Raw genomic sequence first — 12,518 nt, forward strand, 5'->3', positions numbered from 1 at the left:
ATACATTTTTATCTCGGATTCTCAAAAGACTTTGTACCCAATTTCGTAAAATAATTTTTTTCCACAAATCATTCTCGTGAGACATTCCTTTGTGGAGAGAGAGAGAGAAAGGGAGAAGGAGAGAACTTGCCCAAGTCATTCAAATTTGTTAAAGAAACAATTTCATTACCAAGAAGGTAGGTGTGACCTTCTTGGTAAATTGATTTTTGCCTACACACTCATACCCAAATTCTCAGCATGAGGAACAACAAGAGGAAGCCTATGCTCGGTATCTGGATAAACACTTTGAAAACTAGTTTATTTATCAAACTGTGGATGTAACAATAGTTTAATACATACAACAGGCAGATTCAATAACAGTTTGATCTGTAATTGCATTTTTTCCATAAAAGAAAGATTAACTCATAATTAGTGCGAGTCTGACTTGATGAGATTACAACCAATCATTGAGAAATAAGATTAAAGAAATCTTCCAGCTCGCCTTCTCTTACCACCACACCCAATTTTTCCAAGAAGACTCTGTTGATTGAATCATCTCTGATGTTTGTCACATCTGCGGCACCAAATTTTATGTACTCATCCAGGTTGTGCACAGTTCCATCTATATTGCAGAAAAAAAATTGACTCAGACATTAGATGAAGATGATAATTTCTAAGAATTGCATATTTGTTCCTCATATAGTAAGGGAAGATAACTAAGGATCCGTATGATTCCGCAAGACAGTCAGTGGGAAAATAGTTTTCCTGGAAGAAAAAAAAAAGTAATTTCCTGGCCACTGATTGAAGATTTGCTAACCTGATCCCCCGGGAAATTATTTATCTTTAGGACAGGAAAATACTAATGTTTTTCTCTTGCAATTACCCACTCTTTTGACATTTTCCTATGTGCATCAAAAACCACCAAACATTTTCCCATGAAATCCATTTTCTCTTGGACCATGCTCGCATGAAATAGAATTTCCTGAGAAAAATCAATTTCCAACAATTCTTTTTTTTTTTACCTTGAGCAACTATGGGTTCATACACAGGAGGTTGAGCAGTCCAGTTTCCAACAGAGTCCTTCATGTGTCTTCTATCAGAGGCAAAAAAGCGAAGGAAAATTGGAGCATGAACCACACGGAAAAGCCTGAATATCACAAAAATACATATCTTGCAGTGAGGACTGAGGATTATGAAAAAGTATGCTTTGGCTCAAAAATGCATCTTAACGTTATTATATCTAGTATAGGTCATATTAGGCTCTCAAATGAAGCACACAATAGGAATGAGATTCTAAAATAATTTTGTGGTCGACTTGAACAAGTCTAGTAAAATCACTTTGGAAAGACAAATGTTTGAAATGTATAAAAAAGACATTCCTTGAAAGATTATTGGCAGTAAAAGAGGAGCAGACAAAAGAGAAAAGAAGAAAAAGAGTTTAAACAACTCTTGAGGTTTCGCAAATTGATCAAAACTTTCCAAATATCTAGTGACCCAATAATAGATGTATAGACTGAAACAAGATTTGTTAACGACAAAGACTCTAGAACCAAGATCAATTATCTAACTTTTGACCATGTCTTGAGGCCCAATGTGACAATTTCACAAAACAATAGTAATACTGTAAGTCACTCAAATATATATATATATAGGGGGAGGTTCATGGGACAACAATTGTGACATCTATGACAACTGTTTTTGTCTTAATATGGGTTATAGAAGTTTCGGAATAGGCTGCTTTTTGTTGAGGATGATCTCCTCACCAAAAATCTGCTCATTCCGAAACTTCTAACCCCATCAAAAGTGGTTTACAAAAAAATTGATAGTCCACGATTCTTCAACTTGTAAATTGGGGTTAGAAGTTTCAGAATGGGCTGATTTTTTGTGAGGTTTGAAGAAGATGATCTCCTCACCAAAAATCAGCCCATTCCGAAACTTCTGACCCTATCAAATGTGGTTTACAAAAAACCTTGGTCATGGATGTTGTCCCATGAACCGTATATATATAGGGGGCGGTTCGACGGACGTCTCCAAAACCGCATAAGAAACTGATGTTTCTCAGACATTGGATGGACGGAAATCAACGGCGCAGATTCGTTCGAATGTCAGTTCAATTATTAAAAACGGAATTTCTGAAAATTGCAAACAACTCCCTTGATTTTTACAACTTATTAAACTAACCCCTCGTTCTCTCTTTTCGTCTCAACAGAACGACTGAGACTTCAGTTCTGTTTTCGTCTCCATCGAACTCCCTCACGTTAAACCAATTGTTTTGTTTTGCGAACTATGAGGGGTGAAGCAGATGACGAACTCCATCTTGAGTGGAGTGAAAGTGATGTTGAGTTTCCTCTTGCAAGGCAACTGACCATGACAAAAGCTAGGAGGCTTATTAGGCGGCATACCAAGAAGTTCCGCTCAAGAGGACAAAAAGGTTTGCTTTCTAAGTTATAAACTCAAATCTCTTCATTAGGACCGACAAAATGGTAGATAGATCTCTTAGGTAAGACCCAACAAATGGTATATCATATCCCCATGAATGTCACTTTTACTGCCATACCACCATTTATAGTGTTCTAGTTTCTTTTCCTCTTTTTCAAAGTTTTTTTTTTTTTTGTTCTGTTTCAGGTGCAGCTTCTCAACAGAGAGAGATGCTTCCGTCATCTCCGAGGGAGACCCCATTATATGAAAGCGACTCCTCAAGTGGATTTTCACCTTACGAGGACTTCTATGAGTAGATAAACTAAATATATATGGCACCAAAAGAGGAGTGTCCAAAGGTTTGTGGTGTCCATTGACTGCAAACATTAGAGATGTGAAATTATTGTGATTTATTTCACTCAGTGATGACCTTGGAGGAAGATCAAGATTTCATCTGAGTAATCTTTTAATAAAAGCAAGCCAAGGAGATCGGCTTGCAGCGAAGATGATGATTATGTGCTTTCCCGGTAATTGATGGAAGCTTTTCAGTTGGGCCCTTCTTCACGATTATGAATGATGTACGTTGGAGAAGCTGTTGACCTTTTTTTTTTTTCTTTTTCTTTTCTCAAATGAGTTGGAAGGTGTTTCTGGGTCACGGGAATTCCATATTTTTTGTAAGTATAATTTTTTGTGTTTGGAAGTAAATGAAGGTCGTTGGAAGATCAGCAAATCTCTCTCTCTGTGTCACACAGACACAAGCACACACACAGCCCGCACGGCACGCCTTCACACACAAAAGTGAAACTCGACATCACTTTCACTCCACTCAAGACGAAGACGAAAACAATCGGTTTAACGTGAGGGAGTTCTGTCGGGACGAATGGGGGTTTGATTTTCTGTCGAGACTCGATCTCGATCGAGCGAGAGAGAGAGAGAGCGAGCGAGTGAGCGAGCAGTCCGCAGTTGAGGTATTTCGATGGAGACGAAAACAAAACTGAAGTCTCAGTCGTTCTGTCGAGACGAAAAGAGAGAACGAGGGGTTAGTTTAATAAGTTGTAAAAATCGAGGGAGTTGTTTGCAATTTTCAGAAACTCCGTTTTTAACAATTGAATTGACGTTCGAACGAATCTGCGCCATTGATTTCCGTCTATCCAACGTCCGAGAAACATCAGTTTCTTATCCGGTTTTGGAGACGTCCGTCGAACCGCCCCCATATATATATATATATTTAAAAAGATGATAGAAAGTCATTGAAGACATCTTAAAGATCTTTTAGGTGAGATGCAGATCATACAAACAGATACACGGGTAAGAAAATATGCTCCTGAAAATCAATCCATCAGTGAAAAGCATTGGAAACTCTAAATTGAACAAATTGTACAATGCATTCAATAGCTGATACTTGAAATGAATTATAAGGTTGCCATATCTCGGGGACCCTATAAGAAATTTTACAGGGAGTCAATGCTACTAATCAGAAAGTGTGAGTTTATATAGTCAAGCAGCAGACTAAGAATTACCTTTGATACTCCGGGTAGAGCTGAAATGAAGGTTGGATAGCTTCTGATGCATACTGGGCTAGGGAAGAAGGAAAAGGAAGACTCGAATCCAGATCCCAAACTTGATGAGTATTTTCTTCTCTGTTTCTCTGTAAGGTTATCATTGCAATATCATAACAAGACGTAAGGTTGAATGAAAGACAAAAATACCAAATTAAACACATTCATATATTCTAAGTTTCTAATACACCCTAAAAATAACACACATTCAGATGTCTGGTGCATCTCTTACTTGCAGTGTGTTAAATAACTCCAACACTCACCTGGATACAGATCACGTGATAATCCCAGAGAATTAACCCATCAGCTCTTTTGCTAGCCTTTTGGTGCCACAATGGAATCTAGATAATTGTAATGAAGGTGTCAGACTAACAACGACGACAATAATAATAATAACAGGGTACACTGAGTAATTCAGTTGAAGCCCAAGTATTTTTTTATTTTTTTGGCAAATATCTAGCACAATGTTTATGAACTTATACTGGACTAGTCTTGGGCAAATGTACCATTGAAATAACCAAAATCTATTCTAGATGTCATAAGAGATCACTGTACATGGAGAAAAAAATGATTATCAACAAAATAATTGTGAGATAAAGTTTCAACCCAAAAATCCAAATGAAAGTAGTTATATATATATATAATTAAACATCATTATAATTGTCAAAGCCTTATCCCAAAGATTAGGACATAAAATCAGTGACTAAAAATTCATATTTTTTTCTTTATTCCTTTCCTAAACCTAAAAGAAGTACCTCTTTTTTTTTATTTTATTGGATCCAGTTGATTCCCTTCGATATAGTATTTCGAATCTCAAAACACACAATGCCTAAAAACTTTCCTAAATATTATTTCAGAATTTTTTTAAGTAAATAAATCTCAGAATAGGTAGTTGACCATCGTTGAGAATAGGGAATCGATGCTTAGTACCATGGACAAGGAGCTAAAAGCCTACATGTGTTTATTTCATCAACTATAACAAGTCAAGTAGCTAATTGATTCGATCAACGAAAAAATCCAAAACATCCACCAATATTGAACTAAATTTTTTTTGAAACACTCACATAATTCAAAGATAATGTGCAATATATAAATTATGTGATGGATGATTCATAAACCCAATACAGAACAGGAATGAATGAGAGCGTACATGCCTGTTTGTTCCCATTAGATATGAACACAACAAAAAGATCTAATCCCTCTCTATCTGCCACCCCATTCTTGCTTAATTTCTTGCAAAGCAAGTACACATTCTCCTCACTATATATAACAAACCAACAAAACATTTTTTTTATTTTTAAAAATAAATAAAAACCAAACAAAACATACTTACTTATCGAAAACATATAGAGAGAGTGAGAAAAGCTTAGTTACCAGTAAGAAGGGGTGTGATCAAAGGTGGAAATATCGAAAAGAGGAGAACTAGTGGTGGTTGAAGTTGAAGGAAACTCAAGTTTCGAAGTCGTCATGTTGCAGTCGTTGATCTTCTCACCTCTCCAACTCTTTTTTGAATCACTAGGTCAGGACTCGGGACTCAGAAGCTTTGAATCAACTCGAGATCGGTGAAACGCTGAATCCGTTCCGAGTCTTTGAGTCAAATCGACCAGGTTTCCAAAAACCGGCCGATTTGAATCGAATGAAGAATTCTTATCTTCGAGTTATAGATATCTTATGGTCACACCAAGCCAAGGAACTCTACTACGGTTGTAACAATGGCTTCTGCTACTACTTCACCTTCTTCTTCTCTAATGCTAATGTACGCCACACCCACTACAGTTACTCATCCTGAGATTCCCTCTTTGTGTTTCAAACACAAACCAGTTTCCTTCTCTTCTCTCAAGAGCTTCTCTGTGTGCCCATTAGTGTTGCATAGCAGAAGACGAAGATCCTGTAATTGGGTTGAAATTCCTTCAAGGGGAGAAGCTAAATCTTCTTCCCCGTCTCTGATTGTATCGGCAGCTCTTGCTGCTGAAGCAGACGTAGCCGAAGATGTTGAACAAGAAGCGATTGAAGGTGTAGCTGCGTCTCCACCGCCTTCGAAACCCAAGAAAGGCAAAGCCGCTTTACCACTAAAGAGTGACAGAGTAACCCCACTTCATTCCTACCTCTTCTCTTCTTCTTCTTCTTCTTCTTCTTCTTCTTCTTCTTCTTCTTTTGAATTATTACTGCTTGAGGTCATTTACTCTCTGGGTTTTGCATGAATTTGCTATGTTTATCGGAGAATTTGATGGTCTTCGAGATTCATGACTTGTACCTCCCAAGGGCCATCCAATGGTTTGGACTCTAAGATAATAACTCCTCTGTTTTATCTTCGTTTGTGGGTGGTTGAGTTTTCTGCTATTGCTGTTAGTTCCAAGCTTAAAAATATCAGCTTTTTGTGCAAAAATGGCGATCCAAAGAGAGCTCTAGGCTTAATCTGTATTCTGGGTTATATTTACTCTATAAAAATAAAGAAATAAATTACATTGAACTTGGTTGTTGGTTTATTTGGTTTCAGAGGAGGTCTAAGAGGTTCTTGGAAATTCAGAAATTGAGGGAAATCAAGAAGGAATATGATTTGCCAACCGCGATATCTCTACTCAAACAAATGACAAGCACAAAATTTATAGAGACAGCAGAAGCCCATTTTCGCCTCAACATAGATCCTAAATATAACGACCAACAGCTGAGGGCTACGGTGAGCTTTCTGGAATTATCAATTTTCTTAAAGATTTTATTGGCATGTTGTTTGCAATCCAATTTGCTTAACAAGTTTCCTCGTGTCTGTTTTGCCCCTTTCCTTTGTAGGTGAATTTGCCCAAGGGAACTGGTCAGTCTGTTAAAGTGGCAGTTCTTGCCCAGGGTGAGTAACTTTTAACTCATTATTCTGAATCTTACACTTGTTCCTGTATTTACAGAAGAAAATAAATGCTCTTTATCATGGTCGCGATGCTATACCATGACTGCTGTGATGTTATAACTTTTTCCCATAACATAAAAGAAGATATGCTAATAGTATTAGAAAACAATAAAGAAAAGAGGAACTTTTATTCAATCCACATGAAGTATGACCGAGGCTGAGGTTCCTCATCATTATCAAAGCCTTATCCCAAATAATTGGGGTATAGTTGGATTAGATTTCCAAGGCTTGTTACATATTGAAAACCACTCTTCCATGGGTATATATATAATCAGTTATCTCCTTTAAGTACAACCGTCCAAAGGGGTGAAATGCTTCAGTGTTTTACACAGCTAGCAAACTTATGCTAAGAAGTGGTTCTTACATATAGAAAATAGGAACAAAGTCACTTTCTCATCTTTCTATGTGTTATTTCATATTATTATTTACAGTTTTTGATATCCTCTCTTTCTTTAATGCTTGAATATTTTTTTAGGAGAATTTAATCAAAATTATTAAATTCAATGTAGGGGAAGACAGTTCCCTGTGCATAATGTTTGTGCCTGTACAACTTTCTTGGTCAAATAAATGGGCAAGATTACTGTTCTGTAGATTACTCAAAAAGAAGATATTGAGACCTCTAGCTAAATGTACGAGGTGCTTGGATACATTAGCAAATTCCTAAGGACCTGCTAACAAAGTAGATATCCATGATTCCACTAAAGAGTCCCCTTTCCATTTCTAGAGGACCATCAATTCTTCTTATTGCATCGACTATTTACAGAGAAAGAAACAATAAACATTTTCATGTATAAGTTCCCCTATGCTTCAAGACTTGTTGAAATCATACTGACTCTCAATTTGATCTATGTTGTAGATCAGTTTGGGATACCAACTCATGAATTTATTAGCATTTTCAAAACCACCCCATTGAGATAGGGACCCAAAACCTATCGAAATCAAGAACTTATTAAGATAGGACATTTGTTGAGATAATAATATGAATTTATTGAGGCCAGGGTATGCATATGTTAGGATAGGAATGTGAGTTGTCCAAGATCTAGCTCCCAAGGAATATGTTCATGAACTAAGAGAGCCCCAAGTAGGAGAATTTGGTTTTTAAGATTCAATCCCCTCAGTCCACGCTACCATGGTCCGTGGGGTGGGGGCCTTATTGCTTTGGTGCGACCTGTCCATGGAGTCAGATGGTTAGTGCAATGCTGCCTTGGGCCTAGTCCTCATAGGTCATGCCAAGCAACAAATCTAGGTCAATGACTTTTGGCTACATTTTGCGAGAAAGTATGCATTAGTAGGTTCCTTGATATTAATATCAATGTGAATCTCCGTGTGTAATTTAATGTTGAGACATCGCTTACTAACTTTATCTGAAAACTAGCAGCAAATTTATTTTTAAAAAAACATTTTGTAATTGAATTATTTTCATACAAGACACAAGTGAATTACAGTGATAAAACTCATCGTGGAGGTTGGGTATCTGATCTAACTTTTAATTTTATTTACTTATTTTTTAGAGCTTACTATCATATACATGATTTACAACTCTTTTATGATAATTATCTTGAAAATATCATTGGATGTTGTAGTGTATTGACCTGTCATTCCGTTAATTTATGCATCTTGGGAACTTGGAGCACAACACTATCTAAATATTTATATTTCTCAGCCACTTCTTAGTTCTTCCCACACCTGTTGAAGTGGGGGTAAAAAAACAGATTTTCCTCTTTTTTTTTACTGTGCATAAAGCCTAGATGGTTTTATTGCTTGTTCCTTGTGCTCATGACTATGTAGGCTTGCATTTCTACAGGTGAAAAGGTTGATGAAGCAAAAAGTGCGGGAGCTGATTTGGTTGGTGGAGAAGACTTGATACAACAGATAAAAGAAGGATTCATGGACTTCGATAAATTGATTGCTTCTCCAGATATGATGCCCAAGGTGGTGTTCTGCATGTCTTGTAATTGTTTTTGCTTTGCTCCTCCTATATATGCTGATAATTCTCAAAGGGCAACAACTATTTGGGGTTGGATATATAAATTGTTTTCTGCCTTCCAATTCTATCCAAGTTACATCGTCAGTTTGAAGGTTATTAAGGGGGTGCTCACCATTTTTCTGATTGTTTTCAGAGAAAACCTAGCTGGCCAACAAAAAATAAAAATAAAAGGGAAATGGTTGCCTTTTTCTGATTAGACAGTTTCAGGGAAGACCTGATTGGCCAACAAAACAAAATTAAAAGGGAAATGATTGCCTTGAACAAAAACAATATAAATGACCTTATTCTACTTTGGTTGGACATTTTATATGATGAGATTTCCATGTTTGTCCTTAGATTTCTTGCTTAAGGGATTTTGTAAATTCCTACAGGTCAACTCATTAAATAAATGAAGAACAACTGATTTTTTATTTAGTAAAATTTTAACTTATCAAAAAAAAAAAAAATTGAACAACAATTGATTTTGGTTCCATAAAATTTAAATTTTGGTTTGCAGTTGAAACCAGTGTGGTGCTTTTGTATTCTACCATTTAGTGTATAATTTAACACTTGTGAATATTCTAATGCTTATGGTTCCACTAACCTGGTTGCAATGTAATTTTCCCTTCACACTTAAGGCTTTCGATGTTCTTAAAATCATCATCTCATCTTTGTAAGTGAAGAATCTGATATTAATTCTATGATGTTGAACACCAAGTCGAGTTGTATTAGTGATTTTCCATTTTTCCAAATTTTTGTGGGTCTTGCTTTCAAGAATTTTCTTTTAGATGGGATTAAATTGTATATGGGATAGGCTGAACTTCCATTGTTTTTTGTTGTGAGCCATTGCGGTATCCTCTTGTTCATTGGATTTCATACTTTCGATTTATGCTCTACAAATAATCATCGAAAAACTTCTGAGTGCACAGGTGACAGTCTTATTGTTGCATCATTCATTTTATGAGTAGCCTTGGGATCAGATTTTCTGACATTGAAACAATCATATACTGGTTTGTAACTATATTTTGTTTGGATATTCTCGCTAATTGCATCAGGTTGCCAGCCTAGGAAAGATTTTGGGACCGCGTGGCCTCATGCCGAATCCTAAAGCTGGTACTGTTACAACTGATATACCTCAGGTACAGTGAAAACATTCCCATAATTTTGGTTGTTATATCTATGGATGGGTTTTCTGAAGCCACTCTCCAGAACCCTTCAGGAGTGGCAGGTTTTTCATTGCATGTGTCAGCTGAGGTGGCAAGTGCGAAGGTTCCGCAGATCTTTCCACTTCAGCATCTTTCTATGTGACAAGTTTCAGCCCAATAGAACTTCACCTTGCGGATAACAGAGACATGTTTCTTTTGCCTTCTCTATGTCTTATGATTGTTTGAGTTCAATGGGAGCATATTTGTAAAGAAGTAAAAAAGAATAGCACGGTATAGGCATGAGATGGACCAGGTGGTGGTTAAGGAGGAGAGTTAGCTGTCTAGAACTCTTATTTTGCTAATGTGGGTCCTTTTGGCTAGAACTCTATACCTGTAAAGAAACGGTGATTGGTTAATCTCTTTGTTTAAACATTTATTCGTAATTACTTGGTAATATGTACACCCAAGCATAAGAGAATAAGTAGGGCATTACAAGTAGTTTTACAATAACATAGGACATAGCTATATAGACCCGACAACTATATGTAAGGACAACATAACATTCTTGATAATGGTGAGTGTTAATCACCACCCTGGTGGTGGAATAGTTGTTCAACTCCCTGGATTGTTCCCCAGAGACACGGGATCGAGTCTTCCCATGCGATTATACCTAATATGTCACTTTGTGGTGGCTGGGTGTATCCTGAGGGACTAGTCCTACTTCCAATGGGGAGTGAGGACACCCCACGTCATCCCAAAAAAACCAGTATTAGATCAGAAGCAGAATGGTTGAGAATAGAAGTTCTTTTTCTTTTTTCTCATCTTGCAAACATCAAAGTTAACTGGAAATGGGTTGTTAATATCCTTTGTCTCAGGCTATAGCAGAATTCAAGAAAGGGAAGGTTGAATACAGAGCAGATAAGACCGGGATCGTTCACATACCATTTGGAAAGGCAGACTTTTCCGATGAAGATCTTCTCGTAAACTTGATTGCTACAGTAGTATGTTTTCCCCTTCTTTTCTAGTTTCTATCACTAGATGCAATGCAATCACTTTAATAATTTAAATTTGGGAAAATTCCTACTTCCATTGCAAGCATCGGATGTTAGCAATCTCCAATTCTTGTTAATACCCTCCAAAAGGTAATTCCTATTGACATTTGGTGGTAAAAAGCAAGGGTTTTATTGTCTTTGTATGGTGGCATTTATATAAATAACTACGAGGTTTTGTAGTATTTACCAACAAAAAAAATGTTACTCTACAATGATAGAAAAACCCTCTGTTTCGTCATTAGAAGACAAAAATGGATTTATTTTTAGGGGCATATATGGGGGAAAAAAGGTATTGGAGGTGGTTGTTAACATCAAATGCTTGTATGAGGTGGTAGCATTCCCCCTTTAAATTTTATTTATTTGTGTGTTTTGTTAATTATGCAGAAATCAATAGAAGCAAATAAGCCATCAGGAGCAAAAGGAGTATATTGGAAAAGTGCACATGTATGCTCGTCAATGGGCCCTTCAATTCGATTGAATATAAAGGAGATGCTTGAGTACAAGCTCCCATAAAATGGGAATGGGAAGTATGCCTTCTCATTTACGATTCAATTGTCTACATGGTTGTCACTGGTGGAGCTTTCTGATGCATCAAGAGGGAAGGTAAGACAGCAACTAGGATGATGAATTAAACTGGACAAAGCTATAATCTGATCCAAATTGGCTGTGGTGGCCTCATGCAGCCGTCTTGCCTCTATATTTTTTTTACAGTTTCAACAAAATCCTGTATAATTATTGTTGTTCTACTGGGATCTTGTTTAGTTTACATAGTCTTTGGCAACCAAATTTCAGGGTTTTAGTGAGTTATTTCTGCATTTTGCAATTAAAATGGAGCCAGGACCTTTACAACCCCACCCTCCTTAAAATAATAATAATAATAAATAAATAAAGATTCTTTTTAAAAACAGTGCTGTGGAATAAAAATATAATCATGACTCACTATAAGATAAAGAGCCCTTTTGAGTTTACAAAGTATGAAAGATGTCTTGGGCTAGTTTTGATCAAAATTGCATTTGTTCTTCATGTTTCTTCTATATATATATAATGTATTAGTAAGACAAGTCAATACTGAGTGGAGTAATTTAATCTTTGTAGAATCTCCATGATGTAGTTGAAGTCAGTTTTCTCAAATGAGTTGCAAGTGTTACTTCAACTCGTTAGGGCACCTCAAGATACAAGTGATTTCTGAAATTTAAATAAATAAAAGAATAATGCTGGAGTGACCTGAGGCTGGAACTTAGCATATATGGTTCCCATACACTTACACGTCAAGAAGTGTGATATGAGCCAACTCTCCAACCTTGGTTAAGAGCAAGGGCATCTCCATCTATAAGACCCAGGGAGGTGAAAATAATGGTCTCGATTTACTAGCATGGCAATGATCTAACAATGATTGAACTCTGCTAACCCATATCCAACAATATTTTACCAAGCTCTTGTAGAAGGTTGCCTGTTTCCAAATGTTGCTGGAGGGGACTTCATGTCATCATCTTCACCTCT

At 36.7% G+C, this 12,518-nt stretch overlaps 2 protein-coding genes across 3 annotated transcripts; one reads left to right on the forward strand and one right to left on the reverse strand.

Annotated features, from left to right (window-relative positions):
* Positions 1-273: 273 nt before the first annotated feature.
* On the reverse strand, positions 274-5,562 carry LOC147385221 (amino-terminal glutamine amidohydrolase). Of its 2 annotated transcripts, none has more exons than XM_086422892.1 (6): positions 5,331-5,562; positions 5,111-5,216; positions 4,220-4,297; positions 3,918-4,045; positions 1,002-1,126; positions 274-601 (listed from the first exon to the last, which is right to left on the reverse strand). In XM_086422892.1, the coding sequence occupies exons 1-6, from the start codon at positions 5,423-5,425 to the stop codon at positions 444-446; spliced, it is 690 nt and encodes a 229-aa protein (XP_086279018.1). In that variant the 5' UTR covers positions 5,426-5,562; the 3' UTR covers positions 274-443. The 2 variants fall into 2 exon arrangements, with proteins under 2 accessions (XP_086279018.1, XP_086279020.1); XM_086422894.1 differs by having other exon boundaries at positions 5,107-5,216; positions 5,331-5,483.
* Positions 5,563-5,626: 64 nt separating this feature from the next.
* EMB3126 (Ribosomal protein L1p/L10e family) lies at positions 5,627-11,825 on the forward strand. Its single transcript, XM_086422890.1, has 7 exons — positions 5,627-6,040; positions 6,454-6,633; positions 6,744-6,798; positions 8,660-8,787; positions 9,877-9,960; positions 10,842-10,967; positions 11,403-11,825. The coding sequence occupies exons 1-7, from the start codon at positions 5,669-5,671 to the stop codon at positions 11,529-11,531; spliced, it is 1,074 nt and encodes a 357-aa protein (XP_086279016.1). The 5' UTR covers positions 5,627-5,668; the 3' UTR covers positions 11,532-11,825.
* The last annotated feature ends 693 nt before the right edge of the window (positions 11,826-12,518 follow it).

The sequence above is a fragment of the Akebia trifoliata genome, chromosome 14, assembly GCF_017979445.1.
Source record: "Akebia trifoliata isolate Shusen 1 chromosome 14, ASM1797944v1, whole genome shotgun sequence".
Classification (NCBI taxonomy): Eukaryota; Viridiplantae; Streptophyta; class Magnoliopsida; order Ranunculales; family Lardizabalaceae; genus Akebia; species Akebia trifoliata.